General features: G+C 38.8%; 1 protein-coding gene across 3 annotated transcripts in view; it reads right to left on the reverse strand.

The window, feature by feature from the left end:
* Positions 1-218: 218 nt before the first annotated feature.
* The window catches only part of CTNNBIP1 (catenin, beta interacting protein 1), a 29,331-nt gene continuing 8,039 nt past the window's right edge, over positions 219-21,510 (reverse strand). For all 3 annotated transcript variants that reach the window (XM_009325195.1, XM_009325198.1, XM_009325197.1), the window contains 4 exons: positions 17,130-17,219; positions 14,148-14,269; positions 13,565-13,655; positions 219-2,222 (listed from right to left, as the gene is read on the reverse strand). In XM_009325195.1, coding sequence (XP_009323470.1) covers positions 2,164-2,222; positions 13,565-13,655; positions 14,148-14,243 — 246 coding nt within the window. In that variant the 5' untranslated portion in view covers positions 14,244-14,269; positions 17,130-17,219 and the 3' untranslated portion in view covers positions 219-2,163. The remainder of the gene's footprint in view (positions 2,223-13,564; positions 13,656-14,147; positions 14,270-17,129; positions 17,220-21,510) is intronic.

Here is a 21,510-nt window from a genome sequence, read left to right on the forward strand (position 1 = left end):
CCTTGAAAAGATTTAACAGCTCAGAAATGCCATAGATACACATGGAGGATGCATGTTAGCTTGACAATGACAGGCCACCACAATCCAGCCCATTCATTCCAGCCAGCAGCCAGAAACACACGTATCCCCTTAAATTAACCCTTTAAGGGCTGCCCCCCTTTGCACCAAAGTTAAAATTAAAGTGCCTCTCAGGCAACCAGGTGAAAATTTAAAGAATCTTTTGGGCTCATTCCTGGTTTATTTTAATAAAGAAATTTCTTATCCGGCCCCAACCAAGGGTAAAAGATTTACTTTCACATTGAACTTTACAAAGCTGCAACTGAATCAAAAGGACCTTTTTCATAAACAGATGTACAGTTGTTCTCATTACAGAACATTTATTTGCTCAAGATAATTTCCCTCCTTGTGCTCACAAGTCCGTTCTTCCTTTTGCGTACATTCCATGGTTTCTCTCAAGCTTTTTCCCCATTCTGAGACCATAACAGCATCCTGTCGCCATAATTTCTCGCCATGAAAATGGTCATCATGTCACAGTCAGATTCTGGAATTGTTACTTCAAATAATTAACAACCATACAAAAGGAACCAGGAACAGTTGAATGGTGTTCTGCTTTAATAGATTTTGAAACATCTTAAAGTCAGTGCAACCCACAGGAAAACCTAGAAGTATTGTAAAAATGACCTGCACATATGAGAGAAAATGAAGTGCTAGGTTTTAGGCAGCAGTGCTAGAAATTTTATGTGCAGATTCCTGAACAGTCAGTGCACTTCAGGAATTTCACTGCAGGTTTTTGAGTTTGTAAATGCACGCGTGTGTGTTTCAAGGCCCTACAGCTACTAAGAGAGTAAACCTGAGAGTGTCACCTGTACACTCACTATTGGACAGCTTAATGCAGCGCTACTGCCTCTTGGAACAGTGCCTAAAGAAAATGGTATTATCTTAGGATCCAGATAATTTCCGTATCGCTGAACAGTTGCAAGGAGCCAAACCACGTATAATTTTTCAAGTGACTAGAAACTTAGTTTATTAAAGCCCAGTGCAAGTTGGATTTAAGTTAACGATCATTATTTTTTCCTTATGTGAGAGCTAGTCTTATGCAGCAATTAAAGGGTTAAAGTGGAACTATATGTAGTATTTTAAACAAGTTCACATATTCTCTATACAAATTTGGCAAATTCACGTCACAGCCATAGATCTCATTCTTGCAATTCCTGCAAAATATCTACAGCTCCTCTGTCAGAAGCAAAGAGAGAAGCCACCTGAACAGCCAGGTCTACCAGGAGTTCAAGGTACAGCCCACACAGTAGCACAGAACGGCTGGTGATCTCCATGTTCCAGCTTAAACAGGTAGACTTATTGAACTAAATATGCTTTCGACACATGCTCCCAAAAGAGCTTGAGGCCACAGAGCAGATGAGTATGGAAAAACTGATTGCATCTGAAACACTGCAGCCAATAGGAAATCAAAAACATGATTTCAAAGCCAATCAAAAAACCAAAACAAACCCAAAAAAGCAAGCATTTATATGTGTGTAGATGTAATAAATATTGCAAAGCACATTTGTCTTTTTCCCCCAAGTCAGTAAGTATAAAGAAATAACCAATGCACCAAAACATCAGCTTTCTGCAATGAAAATGTTGAAGTCGGCAAAATACCTGCAAGCTAACTGAAGAGAAAGCATTTGCATTGTCAACCAATCACAAGTTGCTTCCAGTTCTACGCAGCCAAATCAAACCCTCTTCAAATTCACAAGTTTGACCTAAATAAGCACCACAGCATGAAAAGCTTCTTTAGAAGTAGGATGTCAAGAGACTTTCTTTAAAATATAAAATAAAATGCGAGATCAAAGGTTTTCATTGGTCAAGTTTGAAAAATTGTCTTCCTTTAGCCAATCACAGCCTCTCCCTTTGAGCCAATCAAAAATACACCTTTAGGTTTGTCCTTAATTAACACAGCCCAGCTGAGTAGCAAAAACTTACAGGAATGGATGGCTGTGAGATGCATTCTGAGGGTTGGGCAAAGGGAAACAAAATTACAAAGGAGAAGGAATACCAAGGAACAATTAGGGTGGGCAAAGGAACTTATTAATGCTCAGCCATCCTCCTCTATCTTCAGGAATCTCACTGTCCTCTCCAGTTCTGTGTTGTTCAGGTGTCCTGTAGTTACTGTCTTCTGTCTTCCGTCTCTGATCTGGAAAATGCCATCACAACATCCTCAGCACCTGTAATAACAATGGATACAGGAAAATGTGTGCCATAATTACTTCCTTTAAAGAACAGTGGATAGATGCAGTACCCAAACTGTTATTCTACACATCCACAAAATGAATAGGAAAGGAAAAAAGAGGACAGAAAGAAGAGAAAGCTGTGTTTTCTTATTTTTCTGGGACTGGAACCTGAAGTGGTCTAAAGATTTCAACAGTAGATTTAAAACGTTCCTTTGCAAGCCTAAGGAAATCAGTTTGTTTTTAAAGAAAACCAAGACTTCATTTCACATATTTCTAAGAAGCAAGACTTAAAAAAAAAAAAAAGAATTCATATGATTGTCACCACAGGCATGTAGAGATAACCTTTTTTTTCCCCCCTGTAAACTCTGGCACTGCATAACAGACTTACTGAGCTTCGCTGAAGTATGAGGAACTCAACTGTTCAATAAAACTTGTAATGCCCTATGCATCACACTGTCCTTTTTAAGTGACATTTAGATGTTCTTTATCTTTACATCTAGATATTCATTACTCTTTGCTTTTAAGAATAAAAATTTTTAATAGGCCAGCTGAAAGGTTTTTGCTCCGCCCCCCCCCCCCCCCCAAAAAAACAATCACAAAACCCTATTGCTTAAACACCCTTTATAAACTAACATGTCTTGAAAACGTTCCATTCTCTAATGGAAGTGCAGTATTTTCAAACTGAAGGCTTCCGTTTGCCCAGGGAACAGGTACAGCTTTGCTAAGTAATGCTTTTATCCCTAACCTGAAGAAATCTTTTCCGTAAGAATTCAGCGTGTGGAGTTTCTCAGTCATTGGATTTACTTTTTTTTCCCAATTGAGGCTATCAACTGTGTATAATTACCATCAAAACTCATGTCCCCTAAGCACAGAAAGATGTTACTACCTTCCTGTAACCATCTCCAAGTCTTTGCAAACTTGTGTGGTCTTTCAAGTGGGCATTTATAGTAGAAAGACCTGAATGGCTTGAGAATTGTGTCTGATAAAGGCTTGTAAAGAACATTCCATGCTAAGCTGTCATGCTTCAAAAAGATACCTTGAGATCTTCAGAAACAAACAAAAATAATCCGTTCTCTGGACTTCCCAACTATAGAGCATGGCCTAACAGGCACTTAAAGAGAAATGTCTTCAGGACAATATGGAAATAAAAATACATCATACAGTAGTGTCAAAGCAGTGGTTTAAATCAATACCTCTAGTCTCGACAAGAACTGGAAAACAACCCTGAAGGGCTGAGTGCAGTATTTTTAATTTCTGGTAAAAATTTGATCCCCAAGAAAGTCAGATAAAAGTAAATGCTTTCTTTCATCTGTAGATCCTCTAACAGCATTTATCTAACTGATTAGAAAATATGATGAATCCTCCAGTCACTGTCTATGTAATTTCTAAAAATTATTTCCTCCATTCAAATGATCCTAAGTGTTTAAGTGCAACAGATGACTCTCAATGACCATTCTGGCCTTCGTTAATTAATTTGGTCTGCTTGGGATAATTTTGCTTATTAAGTTTTTCTTCAAAGCTTCTATTAAAGGATTAGACAACAAAGCAGAAAATGCCAAAAGCAACATTGACTGCCTGTCCCATTCAGGTAACTGATCAGCTCTACAGAATTCTCTTACTGGGGTTTAGAAAGTTCAAATTCAACTTGGATGGAGCATCAACATGTAAAAATTCTCCAGTCTTTTACTTGAAGCGTATCAAGAAGCAGATTCCAGCTTTGTGCCCCAAGCAACTTCTGCCTATACACCTGCATACAAGGTAAAAGAAAGACGACTAATAAAAACTCATCTGTTATCGTTACATGAATTCCATTTCTCAGTTATCTAGTTTGCTCTTCAGTTCTGATATAGAAGGAAAAGTGGCCAAAAAATGGGGGAGAAGAGAAGGTTGTAAACTCCCCTTGCTAATATCCTTAAAAACTAAAGCAATGCTTATGAAATGCAACTACATTTATTTTTATACACTTCACAATTTATTTGTTATACGTACTCAAAGGAGGAAATATTAAGGACCAAGCAGTAGTTTGTTTTTCATATGTTGGACCCCTATCACAGAACTACATCAAAAACTGCTCTGATGCACCCTCTTGCCAACACTCAGAAGCCCTGCAGTCATCTCCCTTTTCATCTCCTCCACAAACTGTTTTTTTCCTTGATCAGAACATAAATGATATATAGCACTAGGATCAAGCTCTGAATTAACAAGTTGCCATGTTGATTTTTTTTTTTAAATGCATAAGAACTACTAGCCTCTGCAAAAAGAAGGATTTTATTTGCAAGGATTCTGAAAAACACTTCTATGCCAAAGAGAGGAGGGAGTAACGACACTTAGAAGCATTAAGAAAGCAAGTGCACATAAAGCACAACCTCTGCCACTGTATTTTACATGCATCCCCCTTTAAAGTCGAGGAGGCTTTGCTATGCAAGTCCAGAGCAGCTGGAGTAGCCTAGCAACCGCAAAATCACAGATGATGTCACATTAGCACAAGAGATGAGCTGGATTACTTAACAGATGTTAATTGTTTTCCTGGGGTCTCCCCTTTCTACAGTCTAAATATGAAAAGAATTCTTACAAGCATCCTTACAAGTTTCACGCAGAAAAGGAAAGTTCATTCCAGATAATCGTGCTACCCCATAAACACACAGGTATTTCTGCCTGTCCCGAACAATTCCAGCTTTCAGCACTGTTCCTATGCACAGCCTACTCTGCCGAGCACACAGCCGTTTAAAACACATGATGAGCAAAAATAGCTTTCGGCACAAAGGATGCTGGGAGTTCTGCAGTTCATTTTGGCTTTCACAATCAAAATAGCTGTCGCTGAAGAGCGGGTTCACACTCAGCTAGCTCCTGTTCTAATTTTCTAGGCCCACCTGGCACAGCTTCAATACCAGTATCACTGTCAATACGAACTTCTGGTAACTTGCCGTTTGCCTGGACTTTGAATAGGAAAAGAGACGGGAGTACAAGAAATAGAGCTTGTCAATACAACAGGAAAACAGAAAAACCCAAATGTTAAAACAGTGTTCTGTTCGGAGGAAAAAGCAAGAGTACAATAAAGAATACAGCGTAGAAGTGTGGAAAACGCTTAAATACCTATAGTATTACTGAATTATTATTATGTGCATCCTAAAGGAAGAAGTAGAACAGTGGATGGAGAACGGGTCTAGAATTCAAGGTTTTGGTCTTTCACAGCCAAAGCTAACTGCACATTCAGTGTGCAGTACCTTTGTTTTACCACCAATGTAATTACGATAACTACGGTTTTAAAGTTACCTGAATTAATGAACAAAGTGCATGTGTTTTTGTGGGTTTTTTTAAATCATAACGTCATGAAAAAGCATGCTCCCTCTCTGACGTTCTTTAGCACTTTATAATACATAGTTTCCCATATGGTACTTTTTAAATTAATATGGGCAATCAGTGCAAGAACCAAGGTGGGTAAACAATTCGGTAAGGAAAGATTACAAATTGTGTTTGAAAGGATAATCATTGGACTGAAAAGGAGATTACGACTGCACTTTCTCAACGGTTGGCCTTTGCACCAATGTTACTTAATACTTTCATAAATGATCCTGCAACAGAAAAGTAGTCATATACTAATGAAATCTGATGGCAATACAAAGTTAGAAAGTTCCGCCAAAACACCAGGGAGAAGCAAAACAAATATACAGGAATGAACAGGACACCAGTGAAGACCAGAGGTGGCAAAAGGGGTTTAGCTATTCATTTTAGAAAGGAAGAAAAAAAAAAAGATTAGAAGTGATGTATTTCTATGTCTCACGGTACAGTTTTAAACAAGATTAGTAAAGAATGGATTTTATACACAATTCTGAATAGTTTTATTTCCTGCTCCCTCCTCAGTTCCTTCTGTTATTTGGTGGAACTGCCAATGTTTTCCTTTGCAGAAATTACATGCAACCCAGCATTTGCAAGAGCCTCAGGCAATCGCCTTTAAAAAGACAACTTGATCTATCAAATGAGAGATAATAATACCTTCCAGGTAGACAAGTAAGTGGGTGGGTAAACCCGAAGGCACAACACCCAACAGAACAACATCATGCAGTAAAGACGCAAGCCTATGCCGATTTCTTTTATTCCCACATTAAAGGTCCGACTTTATCCTTAGTGAGGTGATACATTACTACAAAGAGGAACACATCCTTTGTCCAAACAACAGCAGCCAGATAGAAAGTTCTCGCAGGCTATCAAATCTGATGCTAGCATGAACAGGACCATCTACTTCACACCAAAACCGATGGTTCCCAGACAGTGTCAGCCCAGTCCCTTTCAACACATGTATGTATGGCTTACCCTCTGGGCACTGCACCTCGTGGCCTTACTTAATATTCACTAACAAAAGAGACAGTTCGTTATTCAGCACTTCTCCATTCTTCACGAGTGCTGTGACCGGAACCAGTTTGTTCAAGGGACTTGCAAAAAGGGAAGATACCTCCATGTTCGTAAGCCAAGTAGTTAGTTGTAATATAACAATGCCACAACCTCTTGAAGGGTGGTAAGTCCTACTGGTTTTAGCTGAGCATTTCAATGATCTGAAAACAGAATGGAAAACTTCTCTGCTGAACTCGAGTACGGGTAAGAGCACAGTATGCAAATGAAAGGGATACGCTCATCAGTGCTTTCAACCTTCCAGAAGCCACTTATGGAGCATGATTATTTCTGAAGATGTCCTGCAGCAAAAAAAGCCTGGGTGACATTTGTCCATAAAAAAGGTCATCCGCATCCACATTTCTCAGCACAAAAGCAGGTTTTGTTCAAGTCCAGTCCTACAAACCAAACTATCCAGAGCTAAATGAAACCAATCTAACAAGTCTGCTCATTAAGCAATTCTACAGCTGCCTGTGCTCATGTACAAATACAAACATTTCCAGAGAATAGAGCAGGGGTTTCTATGTGGTGAAAGGAAAGCAGGGATTAAAGTACTAGTGAATAGAGCTTCTGCTGCAGTCCCACTTGGCTCCCACAACGGATGTTTTCTTTCTAATCAAGTAAAAAAAAATAAAATTAAAAGTTAAAAAGCAGAGCACAGGTTATAAAGTTAAGCTGCACGTTGCCAAAAGCCCGCAACTAAGACAATAGGACGGTGAACCATGTTTACTTTTAGCACATCCTTCACTGAGCTTTGCACTTCCAGTAATTAATGCATAGAACAATGAAAAAGGCACACTTATGCCTGACCTCCTACAGTCTATACATATAACTTCTCCCTCCACAGCTGTCCCTTTTCTGGGCACGCATTTCTACACTGAAATAGAGACTTACATATACACAACAAAATATTCCCCATCTTCTTTCATGAGCGAAGCATTAATTGCCACAAACTTTCAGACGTGGAAATACTTCTCCCACTTCTTCTGCCTTACACTTCCCCACCCTCATCCTTCCCAGAAATTAACAATAATCGACTGGTAGGCCTATGCCCTATCTTAAAAAGCAATAGTGTCAGTCTTACCCCACACTAACTTTCAAAAACATCCTGCTGCAATTATGTTCTAATTGCAGTTGTTTGGATTGCTGAATTTAGTAGTTCTTTTACACCACTGGGACTTCAGTCTTAGCAAGCCAAGATGATCTGAAGGTCGAATGACTTCACCGCACAGCAGTGAAGACTGTAGATAGCCACTGAGCTCAGCACATGCAACTGCTCATCAGTTCACCTAAGTTTCAGAAAATTTCGCCAAGATGACTGAAGCTAATGCTTTCCACAGCAAGTACTCAGCTACAGTGACATCAAGCCAGTAGGGTACAACTGGATTAAAACCACACTACCTTAAACGCAAAGGAAGATGCTAACTGACACATCTAATAGCTGCTATTTCCAAGTGTTCTTTGAATGATGAATAGATACATACACCTGATTTGTTTGTAGTCACCTGCAAAATTAATTAAACCCAAAAAGCCTTTAGAGATCAGAAGGTTAAGCCTGTCATGAATTTCTGAAGGCTGTCAAATTAAAAAAAAATTCTTTACTTCCCTCAAGATCTTTGTATACACACATTTCTTCAATCACCTTCCAGCAACTATCTTCTAAACATTAACTTTTCTCCGAAATTCCCAGTATTAGTACCCTAGTCTGGCATTCTAAAAATACAACATGCGCTGCTACCAGGAGCAGCATGTTAAAACAAGCATTGTGTTCAAAAGAACAAAACTACACTGAGAAGAGCTCTATCTCCATTTCTCCACCACTATCTGATATTTCATGAGCATGGTCCCCCTCCTAACTCCACAAGCAGCCTGGGTTCCTTTTTAATGCCCTACAATCCAGAGAATGCGTCTAACCTAGCCAAGGCATGCGTTTGCATCTCAGCTTTGCCCTCCCCAAGGGACCAGCTTTCTTCAAGAACCAGCACGACACTCCTGTTGCTATAGGAACAACAGAGCTGTAATCACCAAGGTCTTAGTATAATTCACATATCATGCTTACTAGCTGCACAGCTTCCATTTACAGATTTGCCAGAGCAGCGACTTAAGAAAGCCAAGTGCTAACCTACCATTTAGAAATGTAAGTAACTGGGAAACAGGAAATATGTTTTTTATGCAGGAGATGCTTCTGTGTATATAACTTCCTGAGAAGTATTTTGCTTGTATTAAAAATATGTGAGAAAGCCTTAATTTCATAATTTCAAGCTCAAGAAACCTAATGAGTCTGAGCTGTGTTAGTTCTTGCTGCAATGCAGAGAAGACAACTAATATGTTAGTACCTCAAAACAGCTCATGATTACATCCACTGTCTAGCATATACACTGGTTGAACAGAGATGCCTTTGGGTTCCTCAGTTATTCTTGAAGCCACAAAAACAAAACAGCAACCAACCCACAGATGTCAGCTAAAAAGCTCCTTGAGTAAAGAAAAATGCCCTATGTTTTGCACTTTCATATAGGTGTAATAACATTACAGCAATGATTGAAAAATAAAATTATTATAAAAAATGTGAGCATGACATTACTGTTTAGTCTCTTAATTAATACTCAATTTAAGCATTAAATACTTCAGCTTAGAGTTTTATAACTGTTGTTCGGGCTTTCCTGGGTTACTGAGATCTCATCCCCTCTGCTAGCAGTTCACCTGTCAATGGATAATAAAGTATTTTTAATACATCAGATAAGCCTCATAACTGTCATGGATGCAACACGACTGTCTGGATCAGTTGGAGAAGAGAACGGGTGAACAGGCCAAAGTATTAATAAAAATAGTTCAAATAGCAAGCTATGAACAGAATCCAGATATCTGAATTGCCTAAACGTTCCTTGCTCTTGGTGGAGTGCAGCCTGTGTTAGGGAAACAGTACCTCTAGAGAAGTGTATCAAAGTCAACACACTGAAGGACTAAGCACTTCCTCAGATTCTGGAATACACTGAAAAGAAAGGGCAAATAGATCTGGAATTGGGGGGGGGAGGGGGGGCTATTTTAAGACTGGAGTACATGTTCTGGTCATTCAAGAGACCTTCACAGATCTGTTGTTCTAATATATGCTGTGGCTATGAATGTAAAGAGTTTAGAACACATACGAGCAAGATTTGCACTAATTTCTATTCGGTATATACAGCACATTAGAGAGCCCTGGACATATGTCATTATTACCTGATTTACACAAAGATATTCAGTAATGCAATCAGAATTACTTTGAGCTTCCTGTCAGGAAAACAAGATTCACTTCAACAGTATACCACGTAGATGCTTCAAGAGTGAAGGTGTTCCAAATGTACCTTTCAAAGGTAAAAGGAGATCTGTCATTTTGTATGTCTGAATTGATCAATTCCTTTTGAAAGCAAGATGGGAAATAAAAAGATAGAGTTTAATTTCTTGTCTTCCTATGAAAATAAGCACAAACTGAAGGGGAGTCTTAGACTTCAGGCTTGTTCAAAAATTACAGAGGTATTCTAAGATGCTTCTTGATCAAAATTAGCAATTAAATTCTATTGCTGAACCCTAAAGACAGGAAGCAGAGTATCATGGAGGAACTTTAAACGGCAGAGATATTGTTATTAATACTGGCTCACTGAAGGTTTATGGCACAAGTACTTGAATTCAGCAGGGACAAGTGTAAACTTCTTTCTTCAATGCACTGTCACATTGCTGCAAATATATATTGGACACATAGGTTGCAGTGACTCCCTGTGGTCAAACAAATAGACTCAACAAAGAAGTTGACTGATCTTTATCGGAAACCATAGTAGGGAGCACCATACAGTGATAAGCTCAGCAGTTCTACCTCAGGTAATTATTATGAGGCCACCAGCCAGCTGTTCTAAGACAGTATTTCATGGATACACAACAAAGAAAAGCATAAAAATTGTAAGAGAGACTGTAATACGCTTACAAAATTCTAGACCATGCATTCTCTATACTCTTCTCAAAAAAAAAAAAACCAAAACCCCAACAAAATGACCTTCCTGTAATTCTGGAGCTGGACTGCAGCATTTTTAAGTGACACACAAAAATTTGCAGGTGTATAAGAAAGCTTTTAGAGTGCTAAGGCCAAGAATGTCTTTCCCTTTTTTGGAACAAAATAGGAGTATGAAACCAGCTTTCTGTCTTGTGTGTGTCTGCTGGAGGAAAAGGACTCTAAAGATAGGTCTGGGACAAGTTAGGCTGAGAGCAATCTGTCCTACTATTGGAAGAAAAGATTGTGAAATCAACTAACATACTAACTCTTTGTAAGTTACTCCTTAAATAACACACCTTTTAGTTGTTGTGTAAGGCAAGTTGCATAAAGGAACAAAAAAAAAAATCCCCCAGAGGAGATTCAACGGAAACAGCAGAGAAGTAGGGAAGAAACTTCCTTTAAGCAATCTTGAAGAACACAAAGCATTTAAGTACCTCAGTGTGTGGACGTGGGAACAGGTTTTTCAGCGCAAGATAATGCCATCTAGTGGAGATGGAACCTCCGTTAAGATGGCAAATTGGACACCTACGCAATTTGTATTCTCGATTTCCAATACTTTCATAATCGACCCTTCCTGTTTCACCAACACCAGGATATAGCAAAAGGTACAGGCAGACGGCAATGACTGCTGCTGCGTGAGCCACCACACCTAAGAGCAAAGAGCAACTTTATCATAACTGACTGTTAGAAATGTGGAGAGATTTCTAAGGAAATCAAAGTCCTGAGCAATAAGTTATAGCTGCTTATGTCTATACAGCATACTACAGCTTCATCTTTCTCCAAAGGAAAAAGTATTTGGCTAGGTATCCTCATTTTCATTTGTTCTTCATGCTATTCACTACTTAATTTGGAGAGATGGCATATCTGCATATGAAAAGAACCAACATCCTTTCCCACTTCTCTAAATATTTAACTATTTTCTTTCTTTGTTCTGTTTTCCCCTACCAAGAAAAGTCTTAACGGTCAGACCACCAGCGTAATTATAACTTGGGAGGATCGAAGGAAGATTGTGGGGTCAAACCTCCCAGGAAAGACAGCAGTGTCTCAGATTAGATCAAAGCAAGCATCAACAGGGAGGACGTCACTTCCCTACAGGCAAAGTTTTAAGAATCTTCAAGGACTTGAAGAAAATGACAGAGAAATCAGTTAGCATCTGTTCAAATATGGAACAAAGACAACTTTTTGAACAATGTATGAAGCTCTTACATTTCCTGTATTGCACGATGAGAGCGCCTAGAAGCAGACTAAGTAACTGTTGGTCTCTCTTTTGATTATATTTAAAAGCTACGTCAAAGCTCAATTTTTTGAGTCTCCAAAGCCATTTACAAAGTGAGAAAATATAATTTTACAGATAATAAAACCAGACAGTTTAGACAAGAAAGTCAGATCAAGCTGTGCAGGAGCACAGCTGTACAAAGTATCTGTGTCCTCTGGCTGGACTTCTGTTTTTATTATCTCTTCTTTGCCAAAGTGCAGGTAATTCAGCATATATTTTCATCGTGAGAAATGTAACTACTTTAGGGGTGGCGCTGAAAAATACCAACTGCAACTAAGACAGTCTTTCTTAACTGAATACGTCTACCTCAGTTTTTGATGAGAAACCGGCAAATTTTCACTTCAGACTGGCAGAAAAGTCTATGAATTCTGAGCCAGAATATACAAGTATATCTATCTCCATCAATCCCCCAGCTATGTGAGGAATGAACACACAGGCTTAAAACTGAAGAGCAAGTTTGCGCAGGTTGTGTTTCTAGTGGTTTTCTAAATGTCTTAGATCTATATTAAATTTCTGCTCAGCTCAGTTCTTTCTGGCATACGAGCCTTAATTTTCCTTCAATACCAAATTCTACATTATGAATGTGATCTGGCACGAGGCCTTTGAAGGGGAGAAAAAAAAAATTCAGAAAGAAACATTCAGGTTCAGAAGAGATTAGTAGATTCAGAGTAGCACCACAGAATTTTTTACCAAGACTTCTGCAAAGAATTCACAAAAGCAACACGTACTTCATCCCCTTAATGGGAATCTAAACAAACCAAAGCAGATTTCTAAAGTTATTTCACATCTACTACCCTTGTCCGGGAATTAATTACGTTGTGCAAATTAAAGAAATGCAATGGGAAACAAATTCCTCCTATTGCTAAACTTTCCCTCTTACTCTGCTGAAATAGTAACATTGCACTTTACTTCCACATTCATGGAAATGTGAAAAACAAAAGATGTTGTTAGATGATTCCATTTTATTTTGTGAGAAAAGTATTATCAAGCAACTAGAGGCATAGTAACTAAATTATCATACTCATAACAAATTGCTTTTGTACCTTAGAAATCCGTATCTACTTCACATTGTATTTTGTTATAAAAGTCCCAGTTTGGAGTGTACAAAGAAAGTGCTTGCCACCCCCAGCCTTTTTCATTTTTAAGCACAGATGTCCAGTTTAAGAATAAATATAAAAATTTAGATGAAAGTCGTCTTATGCAGAGGATCCATACAGTAAGACATGCTCAGAACTAGAAGGACCTATGCATACCTGAATTTAACTTCGACTATAGCAAAAAATCAATCAGGTTAAAATTTTTTCTATTGCATGTATTACCGAGTAGGAAGCATACATGCATTTAGTTCACAGGACTCTGGCCATCAATGTTTCGAGTTATCATGGAGAGTAAGACTTTAACAATGCTCTTCATCCTAATGAATCTTAGGTACGGCCAAGACTGACTTTACCTGTTAAAATAAAACCACCTGTTGAACAGTACACTCTAGTTCTCTTCCAAAGATTACAGCAGGCAATGACTTGCATATCCCAGATTGCAGGATGGGTTTAAGTAGGTGGCATATTATTACAGAAATACAGGAACCTAAATTTGGTATTTTCTGAGACTGTTCTCAGATTAAATAAACACAAGGCAAACAAATCCAGTACTCACCCTGATCAATTGAGTGTTGAGGAAGCTGGCTAAGTTGGCTATTCACTACACCTGCATATGTGCGCAAGAACTCCTCTTCACTAGCAGTCAGCTGGAAATGTACAAAGAGTCAGTCAGCAAAAAGGAAAATGAAGAAAGACTGAAGATATTATCTTCCACTTCCCAATAAGAGATGTCACAGTTGCCTCTATTCTACTCTTCAACGGCTTAATCAACTGTTATTTGTGCAAACTATACCATCAGCAAGGACACAGCAGCAAACTGGTACATCATGCATTCATGGAGAGATTCAGAGTCGCCTTAAAACAGTTGCTTTATTTTGCTGGTTTTCCAATAATAAAAAACTTTACTGTATATATTGAAATGATCAGATGCTGAGATTTAGTTTCAGGCATCACAAGCCTCATAATATCTAAGCAAACATCAATTGTGTTTAACTACAGATAATGGTTAAACTAATGACGGCTAAAACAATTCAGTGATAAAACCAGACCGTCACCTGCCCATCTCAGTAAGCACTATCCCAGTTACTACAAAATTGTCTGGAAAGCCACAAAATATGGGCTATGACAGTGCATCTTACATTTGATCCCATCTTCCTCAGCATGAGTAGGACTCTCACTTTCTGCTGAATATACATCTCCTCCGGACTCTTTCCGGGGACGCCCTCACGGTTCATTCCCCTCCTGCCAGCTCCTGGATTTCCTGAAGATACAAGATCAGAAAAAGACAAACTAAAATAGGTAATGGGGTACAATAGGAATAATAGGAAAAGTTTAATTTCCGAACTACCTATTTTTCACCAGCAGGCAGACCACTTAGTAGCCTGGGAGAGTAAGGAATCACATGCTTCATCAGAGAAATCCTTAAAAATTTGAACAGCTAATTGGGCCTTACATATGCAACTCAAACATTCAAAGAGGCTGATGGGGTTCTCATCCCTACTAGCTCATTATCTGTTGTTACATTACAGCATGAGTAGAAAAAGAGAATTCTAACAACTAGATGAAAGAATCACCTGGCAGAAGAGTCTGTGGTTTTGGCTTTTTCCCATAAATAAGCACAACCAGTATGAAAACAGGATGCAGAATGCACAGCCATCCAATCTGCAATGGCTAAACAAAAGCTGGATGAAATCTAAACTCTTAGGTCTTTCTCCTCTCTCTTTTTTCCTTTTTATATCATATAAAAAAGGCCACTGCACTTCTGTAAAAGTTAATAAAATTTATTAAATGGTTTTGGAGAGAAAGAAGAGCTAAGAGGAGCAGGGAAGGAGTAAAGTTTATCATCCTTTCTCGTATCATTTAAAAGCTGAGGTTTTGCTTTTCTATTTCAATAAAAAATAATTACGTTATGGAACAAACAGACTATGCTATCTAAATTGTATAGTGCAGAGCATGATTATACCTTGTTGTCTGAGTATCTGGTAATTATTTAAGTTCCACAATAGGGTGTTTACCAGGACAAAAAAAATGTTTAGGCACACTCTTCAGCTGCTATTAAAAATTATCTTGGAGCATGTTTTTAAGTGAACAATAGTAAAAACTTAAACTTCAAATTTAGAAAATAATGGTGCTTCAAATAGTACACTAGTACAGCAGCGTAACAAACTAAACTAACCTCCTGAAGTACTGTGTGTTGGAGAAACGTAACCCCCGCTAAGGGATCTGTGGACGGAGGTGTAAGCCAGCCACTCTTCCACCATGCACAGCTCGGAGAAGTGGCTCCAGACCAGTTCTCCAATTAGTTCTCATTCACAGAGCTGGGTCTGCTCCTCGGCTAATCTGTAAGTCTGCTTTCCCGAACCTTAGTAACCAAGGAAATACACTACACACGAGGCATGCTTAGTGAAGACTGGATCACAGCAGGTTCAAACACACTGTTTTCCATGTTATGTTTTCCTGTAGTCGTTACCAACCTCTCCCCTCACTTTATTTTCATTACTTTTAAGGGAAAGTAATCTGGGTGTGGAAACCGTTTAAAATTACACATAGGCCCTCCTGAGTGAGTCAGAAGTAATGCAAACTTAAGTAGCAGCTGCTGGGATAGGCTTTACCACCCACATTACTTAGCACGAAGATAACAGTAGTAAAAAGTGGAGAAAGCTATATCACCAGTCCTACTTGAATAAGTTTCCAGTGGGAAGATTTGCATTACGCTGTTTTGCTATAGATGGTTCTGCTTGGAAACTTGCAGCCTGTAAGTGTGCAAGGTGATCGTCTTTTTTTGCTATAATCAGCAAACTGCTTTCTGAAGGGGGAATAAAATGATCCCATATTTTTGTGTAGTGTCAACTCAAATAACTAGATTGGATTACATTACTAAGCATATACTCCGCAGTGCAATTTACTGAGTGCTAATAAGTGATGTCAATAGTGAGACAATGAACAAAATAAGACAGTGAGCAAGAGACATTACGTTATGCATATCCAGAGACTGATAAAACAATCAACTTTTATCAAGACAGCAAGTAAGTCTGAAAGGTTGTGACTGGTTCTTAATATTATACTAATACATACTTTTTTTTTTTAATATTGTTACTTGAAGAGGGAAGGTGCTGTACTAGTAGCCAAAGAAATCAATTTAGAGAAGAAAAAGCACAACAGCAAAAAACTGAAATGTGGTAACACACCTATGGTTTAAAAATGGAACAAATTATATGGGATACCTATCAGTAGGTGGCACCATACACAAGCACCAAGAAAATGCCACAGCTGCCCCCATCCCAGCTAGGAAGACCACATTTTAGCATTCCTCTACACATCAGATATTACAAGAGATTTGTAGTCTATACATGCCATTATTCATCGTTTTCCATCATAATAGTCTTCCAGTTGTTTATTAATTTTTCAAACTTTAAAAGAGGGTGATGGAAATTCCTATCTAAACCTGGTTCTTCTAAAGTAAACTTCAGCCAAGATGGATTTGTCATGAAGCTACCTATTTAACAGGAAGGGTGAAAATACTAAAGCCTGCCCATTCAGCAAATGCTTCACAAAGTAAGCAATGTGGGGAAAAAAGCACTCAATACAGCTCAAAAGCTACCAAAATATATGTATAAAGAGGTTAAATCAAGATTACAGGGCAACAGCGCTTTGCTCTTCATACACTGCGCAGTTATTTTGGGTGACAGCCTCAGCCACCACAGCTTTTCCTACTTGATGACATCAAAGTAGACAGACACAAGTCTTAAGATAGTACTGAGACCCCAGCATGAAAAACTTAAACGTATCTCTGTTCCTGTTACATAAAGCTTTTATAAGACACTGTTTAGGATGACAATACTACCCAGCATACATTACATCAGTAAATGTCCAAAACCACTTACAAAGCTAGTCTATGCCCAAAAGACAGCACAATCCATCTTTACAGATTAAGGACTGAGAAATCTTATCAAAGTACTTAACTCTGCTTTCTCAAGAAAACTACATTAACATGCTATACATAATGAAAGGTTATTTAAGCAGAATTTCTCTAACCCTACAATTCTTTCTGGCAGATCGATGAAGTCATCATCCCCCTGTCCCCAACTAATAAAACATCAGAGATTTCCCTGCCAACGTACCTGCTTCTAAAAACCACAGAAGATCAGATAACCCACGTGTTCAGTCCCGATTAATGATCGTATCTGGAAAAAATGTATGAGGAAACTGCCCTGTGAAAACAAATGAGCAAAGAATTACAGAAATATACAAAGCTGAAAACCAGAAAGACCCTTCATTCAATATGCTTTGAATCACAGTCTGCTTTAGAACACGGTGTAGCCAATTCATCAAACTGTAGGCTTGTCTGGAGTTTGTAGACCCTTTTTATTTTTAAAGCAGAAGTTTTTTAAAGGTCAAGCTATTCTTCATCTGCGAGATTTACACCCTGACCATACCAATGATATTCCCAATCACTTGAGAATGGAATGCATTCAAGTTTTGCATTCTTTAAGAAGCTTTCAGCATAAAACCCAACTCCCTGGAAAAAACAATAAACATTGTGACATGTAATTTCTTCTAGTAAAAGAAAAATAAAATAGGCGTAGCTTACCAAAGATTTGAGGAAAACTAGGGAGAAATGTAAAGCATGCTGATTTTGACCAAAATTATTGTTTTCAACTATGCATATGTTATCTGAATATAGCAATTATGAAGACTGGCACTTGAAAGCTAGGCTGGAAAACCCTTTGCACAGAATTTTTCAGACCAACCTCACTGTTCAGCCACCAACAGCTAACAGTTATAGACTATTTTTTTTTTTAGACTCGTGACATATTTCTGAACATATTTTACAACTGACACTGGGTATCAGGGCATGGTAAGAATTTATAACTCTTCCTATCCATCATATTAGCCTCTAAGACAAGCAGCTCAATCTCACAAATGAAGTGACAGTTCAAGCCCTCTGCAATATGCAGTGAAATAGCAAGTACCTGCTACTCAGGACAGCATCGCAGCTAGAATCATGTAATTAATAGCATAAGTTGCTGTACTTAATTTAGAGTTTCTCATCAGGGAAGATATGCATACCTGCACCATTAGTTAATAAAGCGAAGGCAGATCTAGACTAATTCAATTTCTTTCATGGCTGTTCACCTCCCCATGCAGATGTCATTACTAGCAGGGAAACAAGACCTGAGCTACTCAGCTGTTCTGTGCACCAGGTTCATCAGAGAAATGCTGAATCCAAAATACCTGCTAGCTTCACCCATAGGTTCTCTACAGTGTCTCTTACTAACAAGTGTTGGAAGCAGCTGAGCTTTATCAATGGCTTAAAGGAATCATTTCACCTCTCCAGAGGAGAGAAATTGCCTGCTCTGAAAGGATTATTTAAGCCCTATCTCACTAATTAGCTCCCACTGTTCTTGCTCTCTAAATATGCAATGCCATCCCAAGAAAGATTATCTACAGCAACGACAACAGGACAGTTTGCAGTAACTAACTGCTGTTCTCATTTCTACGGGCTTCAAAGACACACCCCCCACCACTGTACAAATACTCACCACACAACTGCGTGAGCTCCTTCCTAAAGAAAAGGATTAGAGCACGGGAAGTAACCACTTCTGAGATGCACTTCTGTCCTACCGACAGTAACAGCATATTTATAGTTACCATTAAAATTCCCCCCACACACCCCAAATTGCAAATAATAGTAATAATAGTAATCTATGCATTTGTTACATTTAACACCAAATACGAATGGAAATAGAAAGATCACAGAAAGATCAAAAGTTTTCCTAACCCCATACATTCAGAGGAATTGAGCTGAGAACCAAAACAGCCTCCACAGGCCACTTTCATGACCAGCCAGAAGGCTTGTATCACAGACAGTTTCACTTTCAAGCAAAAGTCTAGTCCCTCTACAAGTCAACAGCAGCACTCAAAACATGCTGTCTTTGTCCGACCCACGTGGCTGCCCCCAGCTGAACTCACCTCACCACTGTCACAACAGATACATGGGTGGAACTTCAAGCTTGCACACCAGAACTTGAGAACTTGTCTGCTAAATCACAGGGCACATCCTCTGAATAACAAGCACCTTTACTGCTAAAGGCTCCAAAAATGACTAGAGTAAATTAAAAAAAAAAAAAAAAATCAAGTTTCATTACTTTTAAGAAAAAGTATGAGAACAAAATAAGACTAAAAGGCCTGGTAACCAGTCCAAAGCCACACAAAGGTTCTCCTACCAACTTGTTCCTATCTATTCTAAATGGCAGCTCACACTTCCAACATTTTCAACCATGTATCAACATTTCCACATTCATCTCTAACGAACCCTAAGAAATAAGATCTAAAAATATTTTGCAACTGTGTATTTTGGGGGTGGGAGGAAAGAAGTGCAAAATATGAGAAAGAGTTTAGCAAGACAGCTGAGGAACAGCTGAATCACTACTAGCACGAGTTCTGCTCACAATCTTAAGAGTCCCAATGGACCCGCGTGCTACACAATGATCCATCCCTGAAGCATTTTTCAGGTCAGGTAATTCTTTGCCTCAGTTGCCAATACCAGCTCTGAATTCTGCTTCTTTGCCCACCTATATCCATTCCTGCAAGGTCAGAACGTTGTTTATTTTGCCTGTGCTCAGTTCCAATTTTTTGTCTCTGTCTAAACAAGCGGCGACTGCTTCATTTAGTCTATTAATGCTGCAGGACTCAGGTAGGTCTGTATCACTTTACCCTCAACACAAGCCTCTCTGCACTTACGCAGGTACGACAAACAGCGGCGTGGGCTCGTCACACCAACCAGCGCTTCTACCACAGAAAGCAAGATTCAGATTTTCTTCTGGTCACGAGGTTCTGTCAAAGCTTAACTCATACCAGGTACTCGCATGAGTATGACCAAAAAAAACCCGAACACTTTCCAACTTAGGTGTCACTAGAATACAAGCACATAAAACCATTTCTCAAACTCACAATCAAAGTTCTTGCCCCAATAAGCTTACGTTGCCAGCCAGGATTTAAGAACAGATAAAACCATGCAAGGTCCTTTACCATGGAAATGAAATGAAAACTATTTTAAGCACAAAGACTCCAGTTTCAATCCATCCTTATTCTTCTGTCCTAAATAATTCTACTTCCTCACAATGGTTTACACTTGGGTCAGAGATTACTACAAAGAGTATTTTTTAACATACAGAAAAACTGAAAGGCAGTGAAGTAATGTTTACAAGTTCAGAGATGCCCATATGGGAGATGGAAAAAGGTCAAAGTCTTAGCTCTAGGTTCTGTCACTGAAGAGATCATGCTGCTTTCCCAAACATCGCTAGGTTAAATGAGTTTTTAAGCCAAAATGTAAGGCACACTAATTGAAAAGAAACATGTTTTTAAAGTACACGTCACTGAATTACAACAGCGTAAGGAAATTGAACCAGCATCAGGATGCAACATGCCAAATGCAGGATGCTGACAGGTGAATGTCAGCTGATCAGCAAAGATAAAAAAAAATTTTGCACATCCAATACATCATAAACAAACTTTCATTAACAGCACTAATGAATCCTAGTGTTTATAGTTAAAACACAGAATTAATTTATCTACCTATTCTTGCCAGATATAGTACATTGCATATGAGAAACATTCCCTGAAAGATAATATTTCAATCTGTATTTTCAGCACAAAAAGCCAGACAGGGAGATAGAAAAACAAGAACCGCCGTGTACTGGACTGAAGGAATCCCCACAGCATTAACAGAACTCAACTGGAAAGCTGTTCATTCAAAAGAACGAATAGCCAAAGCTATTCAGAAGCCCAGTTACACGTTCACTGATACTTACTGGCCTAAGCGAAAAAATACTGGTGTCTCAGCTGAATTTCTGGTAATCATATCCTGAATTACTAGCACTAAAGGGAGAGATGCCAAGGGCTGATGAAGCCATACAGAATGCACTGTTCTATCAAGTCTGGAACTGGTCTCTCCAGGTAAGGGTGAGGCAGATGTGCAAAGCCAACAGGGAAGTTTAGGCTGCCAATACCTTATCTATTCTGCAGCTAAGCACGGTCTACTCTCCGATGTCATTACTCAATTCCTTTCTCACAAAAAAGAAACCTAACCTGTGCATTTCAAAAGCTGTAGTTTTAGACTGAAATGATTACATTCTTCACTAAACTCTGTTAAAAGACTAAATCCTACAAGCTTGTCCTGCTGCATCCAACATACTGCAAATGGACATAATTGGGTCACCTAATTTTCCCTTGTTTGGCAGGCATGGGGAATGAAATTTAGTTCTCATTTATTCTTAATACGATTCACAAGACACAATAATAAATGAGAAAGATCTATGTATTACAGCCAAAACCGCCAGCCCAGCTTTGCCAAAGCAATACATTTTAGTTTAAAACCATTCCCTCCCTTTCCCAAGCAGTAAAGGAGGTTGGTCAGTAAACAAACGGAAAAGCTGTCCTGTCCTACAGCACTTCATTCCCCTGCTGCCTGCAGAAGGGCTGGGTGAGGACCGCAGGAAT

This window comes from Pygoscelis adeliae, unplaced genomic scaffold, assembly GCF_000699105.1.
Source record: "Pygoscelis adeliae isolate BGI_AS28 unplaced genomic scaffold, ASM69910v1 Scaffold36, whole genome shotgun sequence".
Lineage (NCBI taxonomy): Eukaryota > Metazoa > Chordata > Aves > Sphenisciformes > Spheniscidae > Pygoscelis > Pygoscelis adeliae.